Source organism: Hippocampus comes, unplaced genomic scaffold (genome assembly GCF_001891065.2).
Source record: "Hippocampus comes isolate QL1 unplaced genomic scaffold, H_comes_QL1_v1.1 scaffold17, whole genome shotgun sequence".
Lineage (NCBI taxonomy): Eukaryota > Metazoa > Chordata > Actinopteri > Syngnathiformes > Syngnathidae > Hippocampus > Hippocampus comes.
The window spans coordinates 3,889,012-3,913,965 of record NW_017805002.1 but is presented as its reverse complement, the minus strand read 5'-3'; the positions used below and the strand labels follow the sequence as shown (position 1 = coordinate 3,913,965).

Here is a 24,954-nt window from a genome sequence, read left to right as displayed (position 1 = left end):
TATATATATATAGCTATAGCTCTTTACAGTATTGTGCTTTATAAAAACATACAATTATAATAATTTAATAGACTATGAAGAATATCAACAGTTTGTGCATCATGATAATTCAGAGGGCACTGTGCTGTTCTGCTGTGCACACATTGGCCACGAGGGGCAGTACAATACATACAGACAGTAGGATAACGGATGGATGGAGATTTGATGATGAAACAGATAATCTTCTCAACTATAAGTCCTTTTTTGCATGCATTGGTCAGTTAATTAAACACTCTAAATTGTCCCAAGGTGTGATTGTGAGTTTGTATGGAGGTGTGTCTGTATGGTCCCTGCTAGACAGCTGGGATAGGTTCCAGCACGCCCACGACCCTTGTGAGGATAAGCAGTTTGCATAATGGATGAATGGTTAAAAAACATATGCCTTTAATTTTTGTTGTGTGCTCCGTCTTGCATGAAGTGATACCACTTCTCCGCAGGTGTCCTCCTGCAGCGCTTCATGTTATTAAATGGACTCTTACGCTGTTCCAGTATAACACCACAATATTTGTTAATAGCTGCTCACTCGGGATCCATTGTTGCCTGATGATCCTGGAAGGGGGATTCTCAAGGTTTGTACATATGGGATTTTGGAGTTTTTCCTTGCCCTTTTTGGAAGTTAAGCTCAGGGGATGTCATTAAGGTTTGTCAACTATCTGTCAATCCCCTCAGACTCTGATGATGAAGGGCTATATAAATAAATTTGACTTGACTTGGCATTTGTCTTTCAAATGTAAGTTGTTTTAAGGATTATAATTACCGTAACATTGATGCTGATGTCTCATTAGCCCATCTATCGAATTCTGCATTGTATGTTAGCATTAAAGTAGTGTGTGTTCGTCAGGCAAAGTTTATCTGTTTTACTATACTCTACATGGAATTGTTTTATATTTACCCTTAAACTTATTGTGCTCAATGTTTTTTAACCTCTACAGCATTTGAAAGTGGTTAACTTGTGTTTGCACATCCGTACGAGAGTAGAAAAAAGCATGTTCATACCTTTTCGTGCCCTTTCGAGGTGGGCACAATGATTGCCAGGATGCAGATGAGCTGGAAGATGGCACCAAGAAAGAGGCCATAGCGCAGGAGGCTCTCGAGAAAAGTTGGTTCAGGAACTTCTGGGGGAGACAGGTCCATTTCTGCAGACATTTTTGCTGCCTTCGGGAACCTAAGGAACACATCGGAAAAACTTCACAGATTCCCGGACACCAGAAACTAAACTCAATTAAAAATGCAGATGAATTCGAAATAGACAAGTATGTTTATTTTTTTGTCATGTTTGTTAAAAAATACATTCGTATGCTTAGACGTTGTCCTGTGGGAAGTAAATTACGACGCTACCAAGAGTACCCCGAACGCAACAAAGAGGCTGCGGTAAATGAAATTGCACGATGTGACGAGAAAGACTATTAAGAATCCTGAACACCAGCGGGAATATTGTTCTGATTTGGGGAAAAAGGTGTATGATCGTGATAAGATAAAACATTTCCACTACATTCCTGACCTATTTGCCGAACAATATAAGACCAAAATCGATACCAAATGTCAAAAATTGCTGTCAATGTCCAATCAATGCTAGTTTACGACGCTGCTAACTATCCCCTGAACGCAACAAATCTGCGTTTACAATGTAATACTCTCATCAATTAAAGCTTACCAGAACTGTGAAAATGGATCTTTGTTCCAAATAGATTGAGGATGAAAACGCGGGAAAGCGAAAACTCGCAGAACACAAAGCAATTTTGAGAAAAGTTGGCCCACAGATGAAAATACAACAAATCCTTTTTCACAGGAAGTGGCGTAACGTTCCAACGTATTTCCGGTTTGTTGTTGGCTGTCTGGTTGTCGTTTAGTTTGCAAATGTCGTCCTCTAATGGTGGGATGTAGAATTGTGTTTCACGGTCACTTCGCTTGTGTTTGTCACGGACTGTTATTTCAATGTTTTTGTTTGTTGTATTTAAATGTTGCTTTAGTATTTTATTTGGTTGGTATTTTACAAAGGAAGCGAGCTTGCTTGCATGGATTATACCTGTAATGTTTGCAAGGAAGCCCAAAAGAGTCAATTAAATAAATACATTTGAATCTGGCCTCTCCATAATCAGAACAAGTTATTTCGCATATTTCCACCAGTGATATAACTGCTGATTTCTCATCCGAGTTCTTTGTGCTGGATGCTTGCAGCATAAAGATGGCCTCCAGGGGGACCTTCTGCAACTTTCCATTTATGCTCCAGTGATCACATTTAGACAGTGCAGATGTAAAAAGAAATTTTTAAAAAACGAAATGAGGAAGAATAAAGGCAAATATAGTCCGTGCCAGCAAATACACCACTCACCAATGGGACATTTTTCACCTTTGCCTTGGAGATGTATTTAATCATCACCTTCAGGATACATTTGGTTAGCATTGGGAACAACCATATCGTGTCTTTGTAGAGGGTAAATACAGTGCAAATCTCCTATTTACTGGATTATAATCCGTTTTCCTGTGATCTGCATAGACAGAGGGTCGGCGACATGCGGCTCTTTAACGCCGCCCTAATGGCTCCCTGGACCTTTTTCAAAAATGTTTGAAAATCGAAAAAGATTGGGGAGGGAAATATATTTTTTGTTTTAATATGGTGTCTGTAGGAAGACAAGCACGACACAAACATTCTTAGCATGCACTCCAGTTTCTTTGTCTGCCAAACTTCCACTAGGTGGCACTGCTTTCTCAGACACTTGAGTCAATCCGGTGATTTATAAAAGTACTGTATCAGATTTTGTGACCCATTGTTTCTTGTTGCCTTTCTTCTGTAAAGCTTCAGTCGAAACCGTCGTATCTTTGATCCTCTGCTTCATTTTGAAGGCTGTCTGGTTTTGTGCTGTCTTTACATTTGGTCGCGTTCGATGCCTTCACCGACACTTCAGTTGGTTTGCCTTTCTCTTCCCTTTTGAGGGTTGTGCCAAATTGTGTGCTGCTACACTTAGCCACATGATCCATCTCAATCTCAACCCGCTGCTTTTTTCTGGTGGCATCTTGCCTTGTATCAGCTTCCGGTTTTTTGCCTTGGTCCCAACGGTCTTCTTCGGGGCGGCGAGGGTCTCGTTTTGCGCAGGTCATTATTTGGAGTTCTTTAGCCGGCGCGGCCTTCACTGGCAACTTTTTAGATCTGACTCTTTTGTTACTTGTTGTCTTTTGTTTTGTGCCGGATTTGAGTTTGGTCCGTTCTTGTGACACAGTTTTAACAGGCAGTTCTGCAACTTTGACCTTCTGCCTCCTTATGCACGTCTCCGATTGGATGCCAGATTTTTTTCTGGATTCCTTTAAATTGTGCAGCCTTAATAGGTGACCTTTTGGCTTTGACTCTTGGCTTACTTGTGACAGTGTTTCGTTTTAGGCCATTTTGTTTTAGGCCAGACCCTCTCCCAGTCAATGTAGCCTTAATTTTGTGGCTTTGGACCCGTGCTTCCTTATGAGCGTTTCAGGCTTTGTGCAAGAGTTTATAATTGTCCCTTCAGCCACTCTAATCTTCAGTGATAACTTTGTATCTCTGAGTCTCTGCATCCTTTTGATGGTTTCTCTTTTCAAGTCAAGTACAACTTTATTGTCAAATGTGCACATACAGCACAGATGAAACTTCCTCCCTCTTAAACAGACAACAGATAACAAAAGGAGCCGCTGCGGGTGCCCGCGCCACCATTTTTGTGCTAGCCTTTTGTTTGCTCCCTTTGGCAATTAAAACTGTCTAGGTGTCTTTTACTTCCTGTTCACCAGGCATCGTATCAATCTTCCTGTTGAGCTCTTGAGTGGGTATAACCTCAATTGTCATCACTGTTAATTCACTGACCTTCAGGGTTATGTCACATGCATCATGCCATTTTGCGAAATGTTTGCCATTTCTAAGTTTCCCTCAAACACATTTTCTTGGTTCTCTGCAACTGATACAAATAAAGTAAAATAAACATTAATATTCAGCATAATATTATTCAAACACTTTTTAGCCATTTATTTAACAGTCTTTTGCCTCATATCATTTTCATCATTAAGTAAGTATAAGACAGGCCCTGGCTGTGGAATCAGATCACCCCAGATGAGATAAAACCAGTTCGCTTTCAACACAGTTTTGAATTATTTGTAATTCACAGACAGGTTTGTCACACTTGATTCAACTTCAGGCTAAATTAGTTTAGTTAACCAGGTTTCTGCAGCATTTTAAAGCAGCTGCCCAATCTTCTTCTATCTATCTATCTATCTATCTATCTATCTATTTATCTATCTATCTATCTATCTATCTATCTATCTATCTATCTATCTATCTATCTATAACTATATCTATAGAGAGAGAGAGAGAGAGAGAGAGAGAGATACTATACAATAATATACCTGTACTGCACATAGGCATGCTTTGATTATTAGGAGTTTAACACCTCCTCATTTATACATAATACACATGTACATAATCACAATCAGATAAAAGGAACTACTTGTAAGCTGACTTAAAAATCACTGATGACAACATCAAGAATTCATTGCAAAAGTTGACGATGTCGGTGATGAGTGGGATTTATTTTTCCCGATGATGTCGTAATCCCGAGTTGTTGTGGTTCTTCTTAAAGCCGGGGATGCCGCAGGCCTCCAGCGTCACTGTGATGGTCTCTCAAGTCTCTTCGTATGATGTCATTCACTGCAAAAAGCAATTACCAACTTTAGAATTCAAAACAACGAACCAAAGCAGAGTTTCGAACTCTTTTTCAACACTGTTTAACCTGTTCAAGGCCACAAGGAATATTCAACTTGGAATATTTGCAGTTACATTCATATCCACCAGATGTCACAATGATTCATTTATTTGTTTATTTTTTTGCCACATTTCTTTATTTGCTAAAATACATTATTCCTGAAAAGATTCAAGAACAGGAATTAAACAGACGACACTGATGGACGTTATTAGACTTTGCACCACTCTGCCAGTCTAGTTGAAACACTAAATAGACACTGCGGCTTTGTTTGACACCGGTTTGACTACTTGTATTTGCATATATGCAGTACTTCCCTTTATTGTGCCCACAGGGAAGATAACAACTATTTTGGTTCTCAGACAACAAGATCAGTCTGCAGCACTTGCAACGTTTGTTATGACGGTGCTTTCTTGACTTGGGGAAGACAGTGTTCATGACACATCTGTAAGTGTGAGTTGACAAGTGAAAGAATTAGTAAAAGCGAGAGTGACACAGACAGGAAAGTCAAAACAAAAGGCCTCATAGACCACAACTCAGGATTTGCAAGCAAACGCTTGCAATGCGCCTGCTCTAGCTTTGCAGACTCGATCGCAAAAAAAAAAAAAAAAAAAAAAAACATACCTCAGGTTTTGTAGTTATCTTCAGATTACATTTAGAAATCATTGTCCCTCCTTTGTATTTGTGGTCTTTGGCTCTTGGAACCACTACACAAACTAAGTAAGACCTTATTGCTATGTAGTATAATGACAAAAGACTTTGTTCTTAATAACAACATAATCACTTAAACATTAACCCTTTGATGCACCCTGTAACTTGATAACAAGGTTAGCTGTCCACTGTAGTAACCACGGTTCCTGAAAGGGTTAAATGTGCTGCCGTACATGCCTTCAGGTACATTTGTGAAGTATAAAGCAAGTGATTGCTGTGCTGCGATTGATTACATCTTAGTTGATTTCATTGTGTTCCCTTTTGAAACTACATTGTGTGCAAGACGAATTTATTTACCGTCTTCCAGGTAGGCACAGCTGAGCTCCTCCTGTTTTACTGGAATCCGCTCCTGAGTCCGAGCTTCCTGGTTGGCTGCGTTTGGGCCGGTCTGGGTTAAAGACTTCACACAAATGTCACTTTGGACGAATCTGGAAGGCGCCGACTTCCATACAGACGGCACAACTTGCACAGAACGTTGATGTCTTGTAGATGAATAGGCCTGGAATGTTTGTGTCACCTGAGGGCCTTGATTTAGTTTGGCTGTCTCGGTTTTGACACTGGAACCCTGAGGGAGATGGAGTGAGGTATGGACAGGGGAAGGAGTTGATGCTTTAACGATGCTATCATGGAGAGTGGTAGCATAGTTTTGAGCGTGGTAAAGATCTGGTTTGTTGATTAGATCGCCTCTCCTTGACTGGTAAAAAATTGGTTGGTAATCCCATGGATCTGATGCAAGCACACCGAATGATTGAAGACTGCTCTCCTTTTCCAACCGATGGAAGGGTGACTTGGCTTGTGTGTCAGACCGAAGCTGAGTGTCGGCGTAATCACACAAATTCACCTGCCAGTCATCTAGTGGCTCTGTTTTAATGTCTGGGGTACAAAAAAGAAAGCTGCTGAGATGCCGGCAAGTGGAAGAGATGCTGCAGGCCTGCTATTCAATGAGGGATACATGGACCCATGTATTGTATTTCACTCAATTCCATTCATTGCTGAAATAAATACAGTACCTATGATGGGGGTGTAGATGAAATGCTGAGGTTCGCTGCGCTTCTTCTTCCCATTGATGACATAGAAGTTGACTTTGGCTGGGTAACAAATGGTTCGATCTCGATAGGGAGGGACCTCAACCATCAACATATTCTGGAAGGGACAGTGAAAATGTTCGATGATGAAACGGTAGTGGTTGGAGGCTATGGAAGATCGTCTTCCAGCTGAATATACATGAGAACGTCAGGAAGGCAATTATTGTGCGGCTACAAGCAAACTCACAGATTGGCTTTTTTCTCGGTCTGCGTTTGCTTCCACCTCCCAAATTTGTTGACCATCTGAAAGAAGTGAGCATACACTTGTAGAGGAAAGCTGGCATGCAAATGCATTGAAACAGTGAACTCTGCCTTCGCTTTGTTGTTAAGTGGCGTGTTCCACTTGCCCACTTGATTAACTCACCTGACCTTGCTTTTTCTCTCTTTCGTTCTTTCTTTCTCTCTTTCTTTCTTTTTCTTTTTTTTTAATCCAAGTCTAGTGTTTCTTACCACATCCTGTTGACTGAAACCCACGCATGCAACCATGAAGCTCTTCATTTAGTTGTCAACAATAGGCTAGGTTCATTCTCACAAAACCGGCATGCAGGAGGATTAAACATTTCCATGTCAAATTTTACACTCCTCCGCTATTTGATGAGATCCAATACAAGATCTTTATCAAAAAATCTGCCTGTTTCTTAGGAGTACATAAACATTGATATTTAACCCGTGGTTTAAAACATGGGTGTGTTCAAGGTGTTGTAACCTACGGTTTGAAAATGTATGTTTTGGATGGCAATGTTGTGCATTCGTTCTTTTTTGTATGAACAAAATCAAAAATGATTTTGCTGTAATTTGCTTCAGATGTTTACTGTGTCTCGTTTAAAAGAAGTCTGGTTTAATGGTTAGACACGTTTCCGGTGTTTGTGCTCAGTAAAATTGCAAGGTTCTTTTTGTTTTCAAATTATTACTCTACATCCTCGTGATTTAAGACCGAACATCATATTTCTGTTTCACACTAATGTCTGACCTTGTGTTTTTTCTGAGAAAATCACTCTCGAGTCATATGTGAAGTTCTTCCCAGTTAGGAGCATTTGTTGCCCACCAAGTACAGAGCATCGGTCCAGGTTCTGCGTCTTCACCAAAGGAATCTCCTGAGCTGAATGCTGGGCTGAACAAAAACAATTTCAAGTTCAATTTTTTTATATTCACAATAGTAATAGCAACACCCAGAATAGGCGTTCTTAGTTTGTCATTCTTTACAAGGAGTAATGTTTCGAGGTTACAGACAGCACACAATTGACTAGTTTGCACACTGGTGAAAGAATACATCAGAATGCAGAATACAGAAGAAGATAAGATGAACTTTTGAACTACGGTAATCTTGCATTTTCATTCTTCTACATCCACACCTTTGATGCCTTGCATCTTTGCATACATTAAAGCCTTAAAAAGCCTTACCTTCATGTCTGCATCATATTTATTTTTATCCTGATATGTTATTACAAAAAGTCTGAGGACTCGGGGATTGTATTTGATGCCGTGCCATGTGTTGGTACGACATAAACAAACAAAGAAACAAATAAATAAAATCCTTGGCACTGTGAATCCTTCAATTTTGAGGAAGGTAAAATTCCTTGAATCCTTTAAAACTCAACTTTAAATATAATTTGAAAGGTCAACGAGGAAACATATTTGAGCTAATACAATAAAATAAGAATATACTAAAATAATAGAAATTTAAAAAATAAAAACAAATACATGTACCGGCTGTTCTTGCATGTTTTTACAAATTGGGGTCGGCCTGTTGTCATGCTTGGATGGATAGTAGTTTGAATGACAACAGAAGAGGTTGTGATTGAACTCTATTAATGGAACTCGTTTTTCACAGATTGGGATGAATTTGTGCCTTTGAGTCGTGTTATTTTACCTGTGTTTATGTGTTTCAACAGCGTTGGTGTGTAATGTTTCGTTATTTGAAGGACTATCACTCCCAAAGTCAATGCTAATTTGGCGTTAGCATATGAATCGGATCCGCCATTGACTTTAGCATTAGCGCTAGTGATGTTTTGCATTTAAATACACAGCGTGTAGAAACATGTTGTGTGTTTAGTTTTACAGTAAATTTCAACTGAGCGTCATGAAACATCTTAAAGCATGCTAAGGGGCAACACAATCACAAACGCTACACACTTGCTATGCGATACATATTCAGGGTACTTTCACAACTTCGGATACTTACTTGTGCACGCTCTGTTCGGCACATTTTCTTCGATTATCACATTTTAAAGATTGAGGGAAGCCAGAATCGAAAATATGAAGAACATTTCGATTCATCACCCTACTATAGTGCATTCTGCCCTTGGAATGGAACTCTATCATAAACTGAGGACCCTTATAGGATAGGCAGTACAAGTTTTACTTGAATTGAAGTCTCGATTTCAAGGCCTGGTAGGTCAAAAATATAGGACGTGATCCCACCCAATGCAACAATGACTTATCTTTTGCTACATCCTTACAGCATTCGATTGGATGGGAGGCCACTTGAAGTGACACCACTTGGCCTCCAGGTTGTGGTATGTGAACGCGAAACACCAAACGCACGCAAGTGTTTTTGCGACCGATGTCAGTCTCGCCGTTCCGCAGCTCAATGTCAGCATTTCTCCGCTTCAGAATTCCGACGCAGTCGATCCTGGGAAACATGACAAAAGACCACCAGTAAAACAGGAAGGATTCTGTGTGTTGCATGCTACATTTCTATCAGCAGTGACATTAAAATATGTTTTTGGTGGTGTACGCAGCCGCATTCCTTCTGATTTAAACAACCTTACAGACATTGAGGAGGCCAATGAACCTCAGCAAGTTTGAATGTCTCTGGGAACTATTTTTACATAGGCGACTTACACCACTCTCATGTTGTTCTTAGGCTGGAGTGTGATTTCTAGCACTTTGGTCCCGTTGACCATCCTCTCCTTGCTAGGTGTAGTCACGGTCTTCCCGGTGATGCGGTGGGCCTGGTAGAACGCGTGAGGTTTCAGCATCCTCTCGTCGGCTGTCCCGATGAAAACCTGTAGACTCAGCGGAGCTGTGCCCCGATAACCGTGGAGCTGATGGGCGCAATGAAAGCAGTTTAGAATCACGCTTGAAAAGTGGCTCACTGACAAAAGACATTGATTTGAGTCACCGAAGAGCAACTTCACACCACTAAAACCTTCCGTGTCACAAGTACCTTGCTTTGCATCAAGCCAGGAAAAACAGTAACAACAGCTCATTAATTCCTTTGCCAGACCAGTCGGCAATATTTACATTTAATTTGAACCTACCTGCTAGTGTGTTTACAACCAGCTTCAACAGGCATATCATGATCATGGACTTTGTGGGACTATGGATAATTTGAATTTGCATGGCTGTCTGTCTTACAAAGACACCGTGTTTTGCAGGAACTGCTCTTGTGTTTGCACAATCTCGCTTCTGCTTATTTCTAATCAACGGATGGCAGAGACAAGAAGTGAGAGTGATATTTTTTCCGTCTTAGTTGCTTGATGCTCAAGCATCAAACATCACAAAGATTTTCAAGGGGTCAAATCAAGTACCTGGACTTCAGGGTGTCCGCCATTTGGTGTCTTGACAGGTCCGCGGCTTCCCTCGGTCTCGTAGTGAGCCCTGTGGTGAGACCTTGGCTGGGATGTGATCACCAGCTCATACTGACTTGACTGACTGGGCAATGACCTCTCGAGAGGTGGTAGAGGTACCAAGGAAATACCTCTTAAGAGGAAAGGAGAAATAAGAAAAGAGATACTTGATATTCTTTAAATTTGAGATAGAAACGTAACACACCCAAATGCTCCAAAGTGGACTGGATGATGAGGCCATGGAGTTGGGAGTACACAGAAACCTCCGGGCCTGACTTCAGCTCCTACCCTGCCAACCCTCTGCAGCTCGTGACCTTCGCTGTACAAGCAATCTGGCCTTGGATTTGGCACATTTGTCCCTTGCACCACATCTTGAGTTAAGATGAGGCTGCTCACCTTGTCTCCTGGGCAAAGCCCAGAGGCCTGAGCCTGAGTCTGGTGCTCACCTGGAACCCGGCTCTGGTGAAGTGGGTAGGAGCCCAGCAGTTTGGAGGGTGAGGTAATGGGGCTAGGGCTCCGAGAGTGTTGTTTGACAGGAGTGGCCCCTGGATAAGGCAGGGTCTGGTCGTGGGTGCGCTTGCCCTGTGGCGACGCTGAGCGGCAGCGTCGGTGGACGAGTGGTGAGGGGGTGACTTGATGCTGGGACAGGAGGAGGAGCTCATTGCTGAAGCTATTACCTGGAGAGGAGTGGGTGGAAGATGTTTGGAAACTGTGGAGAATGGGGCAGAGATCTATGGTGGACAAATCCGTGGCAGATGTGCCTTTGTTGGAAGGGGAGATGCATGGAGAGGCTGAGGGAGAGCACCCATCTGCTGGCCAGCCTGTGGAGGAGTTGCTACTAGCAGGGCTTGCACACTCCCGGTAGGCTCCAAGGGCTTTGGAGCCAGGGCTCTGCTGTAAGGCTTGAGGGGTGAGAGTGTCCCCCGACGGAGTGATCTCAATCCTTGGACTGGGAGCTGGGATGATCCCTTGTATTGTTGCCAGGCCCATGGAGTCGAACACGATCTCTGCTGAGCTTCCATCAGCTGGGCTATTAAATCCGGTGTGATGGTTGACCTCCAGCAGGGCGGACTGATCGGCATCATCTGTCAACATAACCAGTGATACTCATTTGCCTTCAGATTTTATTATTGAACAACTAAAGCTATTTTAGTAAATAAAATAAAGTACTGTATGTTTTAAGTGGGGTAAACCGGGCCTCCCCTTGTGATCAAAGTTAGCTGAAGCCAGATTATTAGATGTCCCTAGAAGTTTATCCTGACCGATTATCCTGTGGTGTGGGGTGAGTCAAGAGTCCCCGATCTGCTTGCAAAACTGTCAGGGCCGACAATCGTTATTGTTATTTCCATCCATTTTCTGTTCCGCTTTACCCTCACAATGGTTGCGGGTGGTGCTGGAGCCTATCCCAGCTGTCTTTGGGCAGTAGGATGGGGACACCCTGAACAGGTTCCCAGCCAATCGCAGGGCACACGGAGCTGAACAACCATCTGCGCTCACACTCATACCTAGGGACAATTTAGTGTGTCCCATTAACCTGTCATGCATATTTTTGGAATGTGGGACGAAACCGGAGTACCCGGAGAAAACCCACGCAGGCCCGAGGAGAACATGCAAACTCCACACAGAGAGGCTGGAGCCGGAATCGAATCCTGCACCTCTGTACTGTGAGGTTGACGTGCTAACCACTGGACCACTGGGCCGCCCGTTAATGCTATTTGTACCTGTGAAATATTTACGATGGCAAATCTTTAAAACTGAGTTGCGCCGAGCCACGGAAACTGTGATTGTGACATTAGTTGGAAAGATAGTCAATTCAACGCTGAACTGAAGCTCATGCTATTGCTAGACACAAATAGAGGGGTAACTGGTTGTGTAGTTACCAGATAAACTAACCATTAGCCTTGTACATGAAGCCAAGATATTAAAAATCGGAACAGGTTTCCTCTGCTTTAGCCACCTCAGATTTGTAACAGCTGATATAATGATCACATAATCTACAATACATTGAGACCTTCACAAATGCTGAACTGTTAATGAAAATCAAGAAGTGGCATATTTACACTATGACTGTTAGCTAGCAGTCTGCTTCCTGGTCTGCAGACTTCTGGTGCCGTTATTATAGGAGGTTAATGCTTCTAAATGATACCATCAGAACTCAGCGAAATTGAATGCACCCCTCGCAGACAGCAATGTGTGTGTGTGTGTGTGTGTGTGTGTGTGTGTGTGTGTGTTTATGTGCAATGCTGTGAATTAGATGTGTCCAACAAAGTCCCCACACCAATCCTAAATTCATGAAATACGATTCAAATTTTTATTATTCTATTTGATGAGAATATAGGGGAGTAGGTGAGGTGAAATACAGGTACTTCTCTAATTTTAAAAACATAGCCTACATACACACTAATAGAACATATATCCACACACAAGCTATTAATATTAATTGTAGCGGTTAATCAATATGTATCTGCACTAATTTTGGTATGTAGTATGAAATTTAATGAATGCTCACCTGGGATATAGCCAGCAGAAAAATCCTCACCAGGTGGATTATAGAGAAACAAATCTGAAAAGTCCAACTCTTCCTGACAGATGTCAGTTGCCATGTCCGCCCTCTGATGTATTTCTGATGATATTATTTCCAAGTACTGTACTAATAAAGTCCCGACGACAAGTGTCAATAATGTGTAATATGTTTTGTAGTTTTGCGGAGGTGCTTGACTCACACAGCAAACTTCCTGCCAATGCTTAGGGTGTGTGTGTGCGCGCGCGTGTGCGCGCGCCGGTAGCGTCCGTGAGTGTGCGTGCGTGCGTGTGTGTCCTATTCATTTTGACTGTTTTGATTTCCTAGAATGAGATCTTGAATGAGCTTGTTAAAATTAAATTGAATCTTAAATGATTTTTTATTTAAAAAAAGTTCATCCAGTAGCGATTATTTTTTGAGCCCTAGAGGACAGCATTGCACAACTTCTTCCCACGTTACACTCTATTGTTTTCAAGTGGCTGTGCTGAATACTTACCAAGTAACAATGTAATTGCACAGTGGTGTTAGTTTTAATTAGGTGAACTTGTGTGCGCTACAAAAGATAATTTCCAATTTTATGATTATTACATCCATCCATTTCAACACCGCCAAACTTGAATATGATTGCTGGGGGTGCTTAGCCTAGGTGACTTTGGGCGGAAGGCAGACTCCACCCTGAACCGTTCACCAGTGAGTCGCAGTGTACAGATAGAGACAAACAGGCATTCACACCCACATCCACGCTGTCTCTGAGTGGGAACCGGTCCCATGTTGCCCGCTCACAAGTTAGGCGAGTGTCGCACTACAGTGCAGTGGCTACACCATCAGTGGCTATGATTAATACAGTGAGTGTATTTTGAGGATGTGAGCCATCAGTTACTACATTTGAGAAAAAATCACTACCATGTTTCAGCATTATGTGATGTTACATGACATGAGGTTTATCATCTTCGAATGTCTTTAAATCCTCTTCAAGTGATAATGTAAAACGATTTGCAGTATTATGCAAATAAGTATGTATGCAAATGTTACCTGTTGTGGAACATGTAAAGGTTCTCAAATACTGAAGCATAAAAGTACTTTCACAACTTGTACTTACAGCATTACTTACTATGAACCGATATGAAACATCTTCGACTTTTTTTCTAGTCCATTCCATATTCATATCTATTCATATGTGAATTTGGATTTATTAAGGGACGGCACGGTGACCAACAAGTTAGCACGTCCGCCTCACAGTGCGGAGGTGCAGGTTTCAATTTTTGTGTGGAGTTTGCATGTTTTCGCCATGCCTGCGTGGGTTTTCTCCGGGTACTCCGGTTTCAACCCACATTCCAAAAACATACATGGCACGTTCATAGAACACTATAAATTGTCCATAGGTGTGATTGTGAACGTGAATGGTTCTTCGTCAATGTGTGCCCCGCGATTGGCTGGCAACCAGTTCATGGTGGACCCCGCCTACTGCCGAAAACAGCTGGGATAAGCTCCAGCACCCTCGTGAGTTAAAGCGGTTCAGATAATGGATGGATGGATGGATTTATTAAGCCTGTGTTGAAAACTGAGTTATTGCATTTAAATACCAGACATGAGACTTATGTGAAACCTTCACCCTCCACAATCACTGATACTTAAACCCCTGCAATTTTGTATTTTTACAATATGTCTTATAACATAAGCTACTCTGAATGCCCCTTCTTAAACTAAGCATTCAAATCTCCTGTAGAATTATGATTGTATGGCATTATTTTCCTGATGTCAGACTTTGGCTGAAGATTAGCATACAGTATATACACACATGCTGCATTACAGTCAACCTAAATTCCATGCATTACACGTCTGGTTGGTCAAGTAGCCTTTCAAACAGGCTTTTGGTTATTATGACAGACTCACTTAGATGTGTTTAATCCTAATCGTGGCAAGTAATTCAAACAATGTCCAATCGTATATGGTGTTTCGTCATCTTCAGGGTTTTGTTGCATTGGAGTGTCATATGGTCAAACACAGGGCGTCATCATATATCTTAACGTACGGTATGTATTGCAAATCAGACTAATGTGGAAATGTTCATTTCGGTGATTCACTTCAAAAAGTAAAACTCAGATTTATGAAACACAGTTTTCCCCTTGCTGTAAGTACAGCAGTAAAGATACTGTACTTGCATTTCTTGGACCTTTCTGCTCACCGTTTGCTTGCCTCACACACACAACCACTCAAAGATGCCCTAATAAGCCACTTAATTGTGTCATGTAGTTACAATATATATTCGAGTTACAATATGTAATTGCTATCATAATTACCAGAAACTGTTTTATTTTTCATTGTTTCATGTGCTTATTTCAGTGTGCATCTCTCAGAAGTAAAACACATCCTCGTGCTTTGCAGTTTTTTTACTGCATGAAAATGGACACATAATGTCTTAAATACCCGGACAAGTTTGTCCGTTTGAAAAGCACAAGAAAACTATGGTGTATTTATTCATGGTTTTATTTCCGCAAAATAAAATAGGTCATACATAAAACAGTGAACCTTGTAATTGCACTTTATATACACAATGGAAATAAACATGGGCACAACAAATACATATAGGACGTTAATAGAGTTAAAGAGAGCTGCCTACGCTTAATTTGTACACAATAACTGCTACTTTAGCCATCAACAGTCTTGAGTAATACGTTTAAATAAATTTGAGGTATTTATGGTGTGATTACATGGTTCTCAATTTTGTGTCTTTCTATTTACAGAGCAGCAATACAGGGAGTCAGTGGACCAACAGAGGTACCATCTTTCCATTGAAGGAATACAGCGCCTGGAAGAGGAATAAGAAGTTACGGATGAAGCAGGGTACATACATACTGACAGTCCAATTTGATTTAATAGGAAAGTAGTAATTGGTTTAATGTAGGTAAGGTCTGTTAGTGGTGCCACCCAAACCACAAATAGTTTCACCTTGTACACAACAGCCAGGCTAATGCTGTCCTATCAAGTGTTCCTTTCTCACCTCATCTCTTGATGAAGGCGACTGGTAGTTCTCTGCTGGGAATCAACAATCCAGAGTGGATCACGTCAAGCCGCTCCTCGTCCGTTGCCACTATCTCGTAATCTCGGACCAGCTGACGGGAAAGAGAATGAGTCAGTGAATACGTCCCTGGAGACCAAAACAAGTTGTCCTAAGTTACCGAGCAGTTAGGTTGACTTTGGTATTGTCAGCTAGTTTTCATTGTATGCCACCGAATGAACTGACAGCAAAAGTCTGAATATGCCTCCAACTCTATACTACAACTTTGTACTCTGTGTACGCTTTTTTATTTCTTTTTTAAACGGCTGTTTTATTCACTTTTATACCTGCACCTATGCTTCTCCTCAGTGCTCTAAATGCAGACATATAAGTGGCATATTTATTTATTATGTACTAGCCTTTTTCTATTTATGGAGTTGTCCATTTCTGGTCAAATTTGATAAATGACTCAGTTTGTTAATAATGTGCTCTGAAATGTTCCATTAAGATACACTGATGTATTTTCACAGTCAGTGAATCATTTTACTGGGCCATTAAACAGTCAAAGGATGAGTAGATTTACTTTTTTGCACTATACCGTCAAGAAGTGAGTGGTTTTACTTTGTTGTAGTCATCCTGTGAGTCATTTAAATACATTTTTGTTGTATCATGTGTCCTGAAGTTCCTAATAATGTGCTCTGAAATGTACTTCGCACAGAGCATGAGCCCAACGACAGTACCAATTCACTGTTGTTGTGCTCAGGTCAAAGCCACAGCTCAGATAAAAATATTGCTTTTGCACCATCTGCTGGCATCTTTGTGGCAAGCAACTGCAGTTTGTTTTAGTGTGTGTAAGTGCTTTATTTAGTCAGGCCATAGCTTTGTCTAATAAACAAAAAGCGCTTTGCCGCCCACTTGTACCGTCTATATGCATTTACAAACTTTTTTGGGGGGTGGTGTGACTCACTCGTGGATTTTCGCTATTTGTGGCAGTGGTTGGTCTCTATTATAAAGTTAAATTGGATAATTTTTTGATGATCTCATGGCACAGCGGCTGGGAATCACTGTGTAACATTGCTCAAGTGGAGCTATGATGCACTCGGTACCACGAGTGGCGGCCAGCAAAGTGAAACGTTCACTTTTGTATTTGTACTGCTTGGTCTGCTTTTTACTGATCTGAACGTGAGCGCCTCACCCAACACAGCGCCAGCTGGAGCTGCAGTTCGGCCAGCCGCCTGCCGATACACATCCTCTTGCCGATGCCGAAGGGGACGTGGGCAAAGGGGTTGATGGTGCTGTTCTCACGAAGCCAACGCTCGGGCTTGAAGACCTTGCCGTCGTTGAAGTACTCCTCGTTGGCGCCAATGGCGTGGCTGTTGATCATCAGAACTGTCTGGAGGGCAGAGACAGAGTTTTCTATAGCATTTGTCCTCATTGGACTGGTTACCCATCAGGGCATATAGACAAAAAGAATAATTCACATTCATACAATGAAACAATTTAGATTCTCCAATTGACTGAGCATAACTGTTTTGAATGCTGGAACCAAGTCAGAATGCTCGGAGAAACCTCACACAAGCAGACTCAATTCAAACCCGGAACCCGCCCTTTCGTATCATTCTCAAAAAACAAACAAACAAACTAACTAACTAACAAGTATTAGTGTACTTAATGAAGTGTCCGTGGGTCAGTGTCATTAATTTCTGTTTACAGAAAGTTCTCTTGGGGCCACACTCAGTATAAAAAAAAAATCTGATGGGAGAATCAAAGTAATTTATTGGGTTTTTTTTTGTTTGGGGTTTTTTTTGGTTTGTTTTGTTGTTGACGTTCTGGATTTGAATTTCTGCTCTGGCCTTCCGGTGTGGAATTTGAATGAACCGTTTACAGTCATTGAAGACTCAAAATTGTCCGTTGGTGTGACTGGAAAAACTGTGGCTCCAGCTCACCTATGACCCCAATGAGCTGTACTGTAGATAAAATAAAAACTACCAATGTGCTTGGTAAAGATTGTTTTTTTTTTTTCCTCTCTCTTTTTGTTGCCGTCTCAGTCATCCGGGTGGCTTAAAACCTTTCCATCTGGACTTTGTACTGTACATGGTGTATTCACTCCCCCCAACATGCCTCCTCCAGACCTGTGTCAAATGTAAATGAACATAATCTGCTCATGTCAGGTGTATGGCATATAAACCACTTACTCCTTTGGGAATGGCATAATCTCCCAACACAGTGTCTTTGTCCAGGGTCCTGCTCGTGAACGGAACGGACGGCGATAACCTATAAAATGGAGAAAGGAAGAAAAAGCACAACATGGGAATTGGGCCTCATGAAGGTCTAATGTAGCATGTCTAAGCTGTTTTATGTGAGCTAAACACGGTCATTTTTTTTCCATACAGTGGGAGCGCCGGTATAATCTCCAGTCGGAGGTCATATACATTCCCTGGGTGACGTACTTAGGAGCGCTCAATAACACGATCGACAACTTGTGACTGCACATGAAGAAAAGCATCAGAGCCCGGTCATGCCGTCCTATCTCACGGAGCTTGTTTTGTCGAGCCGCGGTCATGTGCGGGAGGGATGTTCTGGTTTCTTAATCTCCGTGGTACTGCTCAGAATCTCGGCTGATGCTCACGGGATGCATGTGGTCACGTCTTGAGTTACAGTAACTACAGTTGCACGATTTGACCTCCAATGCAAACTTTCAAATGCTTTTTCTTTGGCATTTCCCATGTATCCAAGTATACCAGTGTGATGGCAAAGAGGAAATGAGGGACGGCAACAATAAAATCGTGCTGAGTGCAATATGAGTGATAAAATGAATCCAACACATCTACTAATTCATCTTAGCATTGGTTTTTAACTTTATTGATTGACTTAGCACCAAGCAGTTTGACTTTATTTTTTTAACAGTATATGGTTAAAGGGTAAGCTTTGCTTTTGCTTGATAGCAAAGGGTGAGTACTTTCATTTTATTTTCAGTCGTCAGTAAAAGCATAGTTTTGTTTTATTTTTGTTTCATTATGTAGTGAAAGGGTGAGTACTGTAGTTCAACTTTAGTTCTATCATACATTCAAATATGATAGGGCAAAACTTTTACTGTATTTCAGATTTAAGTATACAGTCAACGAGAGTAGTTTTACCTTTTTGAGTTTTATTTTACAGTCAGAGTGAACAGTTTTACTTTCGTTTTATTCTACATTTGAAGGGTTAGTAGTTTCACTTCGTTTTAGTTTTATGATACACTCAAAGGTTGACTAATTTTACTTTAGTGTAGTTTTGCCACCAGTCAGAACTGAATGGTTTTACACTATGTACTTTCATTTTATTTATACGTACAGTTGACAGGGGAGTCGTTTTATTTCATTTTAGTTTTACTGCAAAGTCAAAGTTAGAGTAGTAGTTGTTGTTACATTAACCCTTTCAGGGACAGTGGTTACTACAGTGGATAGCCTATCATGTGATCAAGTTACAGATTATCATTATTGGTGCATGAAAGTGTTAACTTGGAGTTTATGAGTGGTTTCTTTCTGCTTAAGTATTTGACCATTATCAATCCATCCATTTATTTTCAACATCGTTTATCCTGAACAGGGTCACGGGGGGTGCTGAAGCTTATACCAGCTAACTTCGGGCAAAAGGCGGACTCCACTCTGAACTGATCGCCAGTCGGCCGCAGGGCACATATAGAGACGAACAACCATTCACACCCACATCCACATCGTCACTGAGTGGCAACCGATCCCACACTGCCCGCTCACAAGCCAGGCATGTGTACAACTACCCCATCAGTGACTTACCATTACAAATGTTAATGGAATATATATTTTTTCATTTATTACACAAATTATGAGCCTTCAAGGGGAACAAAACAAAAAAAGGTATTTCCTATGTGTTAGGACGTGCCATCGTACCTCATGGACTCTTTGAGGCAGGCTTTGAGGTAGGGCATGCTCTTGAGGTGCTCTCCGCATGGGGGCTGGTCGGCGGGCACCACTCTTGTGATCTCGCTCAGCAGCTCCCTCTGGGCGGCGGGGTTCCGTGACAGGTTGAAAATAGCCCACAGCATGCTGTTGGCAGTCTGAGAGAAATGGAGGGGGGGAAAGGGTGAGACAGAGCATGGTGAGGCAGCCCCTTTTAAGTCCATTCCACTGTGGGGTTCTGACAGGAATTAAGAAATGTTTCAGGTTCCTCAAAGGCCCCTTCAGTTACGCTCACCCTGCACACATACGGCGCATTTGAGGCACTGTAACTGTAGCGCATGTTTGTTTTGGAGAAAACTGTCCCACCACTCTTCCTTTTTTTTACAGGATAGGAAATAGGTGAAAGGTGAAGCTGTTACTCAGTAATGCTTTGCCACTTGAGTACAGTATTCCCTCGCTATATTGCGGTTCACCTGTCCTAGCCCAGCTTTAGCTCAGATTTTTTTGGAGGGGAACTACTTGTGGAAATTCTTGCTATATGGCAGACATCTGTGATTTATAGCACCATTTTTTATTCGTTTTAAAACTTTTTCACACTTCAATGACTGTGATGCATTTATGCGTTTATTGTCTGGGATACCTTTCAAACTCAAGTGAAAATCTGTGAAATTGAGAAACGATATGATTCCCTTCCGCATGCTTCAAATTCCGGCTGCAGCTAGCAAACGTTAGATTTGAGTAATTTGTCAACCATGCCATTGAGTGAATAATTGGATAAATTATTAAACCCAATAACATGCATGTGAGCTTCGGCTTCTACTTGGAGTCCCCATCAAGATTTATTGTCGTATCCTGTGACTTTGAATCTCTTTGGCTTTACAAGTCAGGGCCTGCTTGGGAAGTGACAAGCAGATAAATACGGATGAAAATGAAATAAATTGATATGTAGACATGATAATAAACATTTAAGCGATCTGAAGACATTTTCATTCTCTGATTGGCTGGTGGTAACATCATGCATTTTCTTTAATTTTATCATGCGCTACAACGGCCCCCCCAAACAACCTGCATCTTCAAAGTCTTCTGTTAATAAGCGTAAAAGTTTCTTCTGTGGTATGAAAATGCATCTCACCGTTTCCACGCCGCCGATCTGCAACTCGGTGATGGCGGCATACAACTCCTTCTTAGAGAGGCTGCTGTGGTGCATGATTTCGCCAATTAAGTCATCCGGTGCTCCGGCGGTGTTTCGCTTCAACTTCTTGTCGATGTAAACTTTTGCTGAAGCAAGAGAGCGGAATCACATTCAATAGTCATAAAAAGAATTATGCAAAAATAATTGTAATAATGTCATGCGTGATAGGTCGTAGTACTAGTACTAGTATTTCGCTTTAAGTGCAGAGAGTATAGGCATTAACTTGGGGAAGTTTTTGAACTTTTTGTCTGAAATAGTTAAGTCCAACTAAAGCCGTTTTGCCAGCTTTGCAGATGACATGTCATCAGTGAACATTTCTCTGGAATGATCTGCGTGTTGTTGTTGTTGGTTTTTTTAAATGTCCACTTTCTAGATGCAATGTCATAACCGAACTTTTCTACTTAGGCGGGCCTGTGCTCAGCGCCCCCGCCGACCTCATTGCTGCCGTTACGACAAATATTTGGCAAGTTTGTCCTCTCGTGGGTCACGCAGTTTACTACAACCCTGGTTCACGCAAGTACACACGCACACAAAAAAGTGAGCATCCAGTTCATGTGCGCTTCACCGTCACCTGACTGAAACTGAACATTGACCAAGTGAAGTCCCGTTTTTTTCCACAGTCTGTAAAAGCTGGTATGTTTTTGCCTTTTTTGAAAAGTACCGATGTGGCGTGGGAGGAATGTTGACCCGGGAATAGAGGTTACCAATCACGGGGCACCTGTTTTCTGAGTCCGGTCTTGTGACGTTTGTAAGCTGAGTCGAGATTAGTCATTACCTGAGTGACTAAGTGGCAAAATGGCCGCCCACTGAGAATAAAAGGGTGTTTTTTTTGCTGCTTAATTCATATTCTACAAAAGCAATAAAAATCCAAACACCGTGTTTAGACTCGGAGGGGTGCAGAGAACATGTTATTGTAAAGAAAAATTTTGAATTGATTTCATCTTTAAAACCCCTGTGCAATGCAGGTACACTTCATGTACACCTGACATGCGTTGTGTTGCAAAAACAAATGCATGCCATGCATGGGTTTTAAACCTGTGGCATGCATTCGTTTTTACAACACAACGCATGTCAGGTGTACATGAAGTGTACCTGCATTGCACGGGGGTTAACTGTGTATCCCCTTTTATGCTGCCTGCATAGCATGTTCTTTAGGCTAGCATGCAAGCTAATATTGTGGATGAGCTTCATGAGAAAGTGTAATAATCATTTCTGTACTATGAGTTCATTATTGTGTACTTTCTCGAAGCATGGATTTTGATGTTTTATGGTCCTGTCCACTTTAATTAATTTGCTGCCATATTTTAGCATTCATACATTTGGTCACTGTATTTCAAGTATTTTTATATCAAAAACGAATTGATTGGGGAATGCTGTGGCAATATTGGGTTCACTGGGTTCTGTCCAAAAGGCACATGTCTTCCGTGACCAATTTTGCAGTATCTTCACGTGAAAGAGGCTTGTTTGTGTACCTGTACTGAAAATTCGGTCCCAGGCGGCGGTGTGGTCCTGCCATGTTTTAGTGTTAAGGCTCTTGTGGAGCTCCACAGGCGTGACCATCATCATGCCAAACGTGCTCATCATCTGTGAATTGAAGTCCAGTCAGTTAATCCAATCATCACCTTCGTTGATCACAGTGGTCTTTGTCAATGCTTTCACTCCTATCATCCCACTTCCCCCTCATCCATATCTACCCCTTTTCCCCCTTTTGTGATAGTACATTGACAGTATCGGTTTGCCCCAGTAACCGGCTTCACTGGCGGCAGTTCAGTTGACCTCGGCTTGGGTGAACCCGACGAACTCGCAGCCGGCGTGAGTCCGGCATGCAGATCATTGTACAATGGTGGGGACGTCATGCTCTCGTGTTTAGCTGTCAACAGAAGCAGTACTACGCCATATAGTAGACTCAACATGATAGGTTCCACTGTATTGTAGATGATAGACAATACTGCCACCTACAGGATTTTTGACTGCACTTTACTGACTTTAGTTTGCTGGGAGTTAACGGTTGTTCAATTTTCATGCATAACCTGGACGGACCTTCCATGATGTTCACAGTAATGCCGGAAGCAGGAATAACACTTATAGTCTGATGTAACACATTTGTAAGACCACTTGCCAAAAAGAAACCTCTCACGAAGTGCATTAATGTTGGTGCTTTCAATTTCAGTCAGCTTTTGACCTTTGACCATTTTAAACACTGAATGCAAATGCAATTTCTCTTCAGAAATTCAAGTGAATAGTGAATAGAATGTGCGTTTTTTTTCAGGAAAACTGTACATTCAGAAAATTCACAGATAATAACACATTTTTACATATCTACAAAACAAAACATATAATTTTGATTAAAGAGTCGCGCCACAGTGATTTCTTTAACTATGACAAACACATATGTAGAAATCATTTTGGCATGAGCTTATAGGCCGGTCTAACAAATTAGTAAAACAATGTCGAATGTCCAATGACTTCACCTTCTTTAATTTTCACAAATTCATGATAAGTGGATGAGAAAATGTGCCTGATCCCAACTGTTTTTTCCCCTTGGCAAAATTAAGAGTGCACTCACCGTTTTGACAGCGGCGATGAAATTCATGGCCTCCTCGTCGACCTTCTCTTGCAGCAGACCAAAACGCTTGTCGTAGAGCACCAGACAAATGGCTAAATCAAACAACAGAAACATGACTGCAGGGTTCCATTTTGGTCCCGAAGTAAGAAAAAAAATGCTCATCTTTGGATGTGGCATGATATCGAGCAGGGTTTCCCATTGTGTATAATGATGTCTCACACTGGACATACTGCTAATCCCTAATAAATTCGTTACAATAAATAACGTCAAAACCAATTTTTTTTTCTTGAAATGGCAATACATTCATTACTAAAAATGTATTTGATTTGCAACCCCAAATACACATTTCATAGAATGAAACTTACTCTCAAAAGACCATTTATTGAGTTCGAAGTACAAATCTTCAATCTTGCCATCCATATTGATTTTTCCAATTCTGCTCACAAATTCAGCCATCACCTATAATTGTAATGTGTTTTTAAAAAAGTTCTTAAATGTCAAACATAATCATTTAAACACGATATTTTCATATTGGCGCCTTACCTCGTTGATTTTGCCGTCCAGCTTCACCACCTCTGTCGGCTTCATCAGCTTCTGCTGGAAGGCACTCCTCACTCTCTGCCAGTCTTTTCCCTCCCTGAATTAATTAAAAGAAATGTTGGTCACCCTCCAAATCGGAGCCATCCAGATCCAAAAAGTGAGTCATCCCAATACGACTTACAGGATGAGAAGCCCGTATGCCTCGTCGCGCAGGTCCCTGTAGGCTTTCCAAGGTTTGATCTCCAGCCTCTGCGGGTGCGCGCCCTCCTTGCGGTACAGCGCCTCCAGCAGGCAGGGCGCGCCGATGTGCACTGACTCGAAGGAGCCCAGCTTCATGCGGAAGATTTTACCGAACCTTTTGTGATAATCCACCTTGGAAGAAAAAAAAATCCATTAGAGCAAATGAAATACAAGTAAGGTGAATTCGAGCGTACCAGTGCTTCGTGCTGTCTGGTGAGTCCTCCTTTTCGCAGGAGCTCCACCAGGCTGCCGACGAGAGGCCAGTTGGTCGGTCCGGGAATGGCATCCAGACTGTGCGCCCCCGAGAAGGAGGAGGAGGAAGAGGCGGAGGAGGAGGCGGCGTGCGGGCACCGCGCAACCTCCACAGCATCTTTCTCCTCCAGGACGCACACCGAGGATGTGGGCTTGAAGTGCTGTAGCCCTACGGACTTCTTCTTCAGCAGCTCCACTATTTGCGGCACTTTTTGAATCTGCGCCCTCATTCTACCCGCGGTGGGTTTTGTCGGCCTGAATAGAGTTGTGCGTTAACGCGGCTTTTGTTGACCCTCTCTTTCTTCCTTTTTCTTTTCACTCTCTCTTTCTCTTTGTCTCTATTATTGTAGGTGGGAGGCTTTGCTCGCTTTCTTGGAAGTGTCACACCTCACCGCCACATATATACGCCGGTTGGGTTTATTCCGGCCTCGCACCGAGCCAATCAGGGACCTGTGCGCCATGGTGTGGCCGCAAAGCCCACCATTCATTTATGGATCCACGTTGAGAGGATCGTATGGCCTCAGATAGAGCACGGAAGTGCCCCCTCGCGACCCCCGCACCCACCCACTCAGCCCCCCCCCCCCCTCCCCTTCGCTCGCGTCACAA

The 24,954-nt window shown here is 42.0% G+C and overlaps 3 protein-coding genes across 4 annotated transcripts in view; all 3 read right to left on the bottom strand.

The window, feature by feature from the left end:
* Window positions 1-1,854, bottom strand: part of manbal (mannosidase beta like) — a 2,472-nt gene extending 618 nt beyond the window's left edge. The window contains exons 1-2 of one of the 2 annotated variants that reach the window (XM_019856949.1): window positions 1,680-1,854; window positions 1,036-1,204 (exon numbers count right to left, since the gene is read on the bottom strand). In XM_019856949.1, the coding sequence (XP_019712508.1) occupies window positions 1,036-1,185 (150 nt within the window). In that variant the 5' untranslated portion in view covers window positions 1,186-1,204; window positions 1,680-1,854. The remainder of the gene's footprint in view (window positions 1-1,035; window positions 1,205-1,679) is intronic. The other variant, XM_019856944.1, reaches the window with a different exon arrangement.
* A 2,565-nt stretch (window positions 1,855-4,419) lies between these two features.
* Window positions 4,420-12,877, bottom strand: nfatc2b (nuclear factor of activated T cells 2b). Its single transcript, XM_019856876.1, has 10 exons — window positions 12,632-12,877; window positions 10,328-11,207; window positions 10,084-10,255; window positions 9,395-9,597; window positions 9,010-9,182; window positions 7,521-7,661; window positions 6,738-6,793; window positions 6,476-6,608; window positions 5,763-6,338; window positions 4,420-4,702 (listed from the first exon to the last, which is right to left on the bottom strand). The coding sequence occupies exons 1-10, from the start codon at window positions 12,723-12,725 to the stop codon at window positions 4,629-4,631; spliced, it is 2,502 nt and encodes an 833-aa protein (XP_019712435.1). The 5' UTR covers window positions 12,726-12,877; the 3' UTR covers window positions 4,420-4,628.
* A 2,235-nt stretch (window positions 12,878-15,112) lies between these two features.
* cyp24a1 (cytochrome P450, family 24, subfamily A, polypeptide 1) lies at window positions 15,113-24,847 on the bottom strand. The gene is made up of 12 exons (XM_019856931.1): window positions 24,291-24,847; window positions 24,038-24,228; window positions 23,860-23,953; window positions 23,682-23,775; window positions 23,317-23,408; window positions 22,223-22,334; window positions 20,691-20,836; window positions 19,550-19,716; window positions 17,837-17,915; window positions 16,837-17,034; window positions 15,645-15,756; window positions 15,113-15,452 (listed from the first exon to the last, which is right to left on the bottom strand). The coding sequence occupies exons 1-11, from the start codon at window positions 24,576-24,578 to the stop codon at window positions 15,646-15,648; spliced, it is 1,572 nt and encodes a 523-aa protein (XP_019712490.1). The 5' UTR covers window positions 24,579-24,847; the 3' UTR covers window positions 15,113-15,452; window position 15,645.
* Window positions 24,848-24,954: the final 107 nt, after the last annotated feature.

Excerpts from the sequence above, each read along its gene's own strand:
- nfatc2b (XM_019856876.1), bottom strand. The coding sequence starts at position 12,725 with ATGGCAACTGACATCTGTCAGGAAGAGTTGGACTTTTCAGATTTGTTT. Across the intron at positions 11,208-12,631 it reads TTCTGCTGGCTATATCCCAG|ATGATGCCGATCAGTCCGCC; the intron begins GTGAGCATTCAT and ends TTATGTTGACAG. Across the intron at positions 6,794-7,520 it reads TTTCTCAGAAAAAACACAAG|ATGGTCAACAAATTTGGGAG; the intron begins GTCAGACATTAG and ends CACTTCTTTCAG.
- cyp24a1 (XM_019856931.1), bottom strand. The coding sequence starts at position 24,578 with ATGAGGGCGCAGATTCAAAAAGTGCCGCAAATAGTGGAGCTGCTGAAG. Across the intron at positions 24,229-24,290 it reads CCAGACAGCACGAAGCACTG|GTGGATTATCACAAAAGGTT; the intron begins GTACGCTCGAAT and ends TTTTCTTCCAAG. Across the intron at positions 22,335-23,316 it reads TCATCGCCGCTGTCAAAACG|ATGATGAGCACGTTTGGCAT; the intron begins GTGAGTGCACTC and ends TTCAATTCACAG.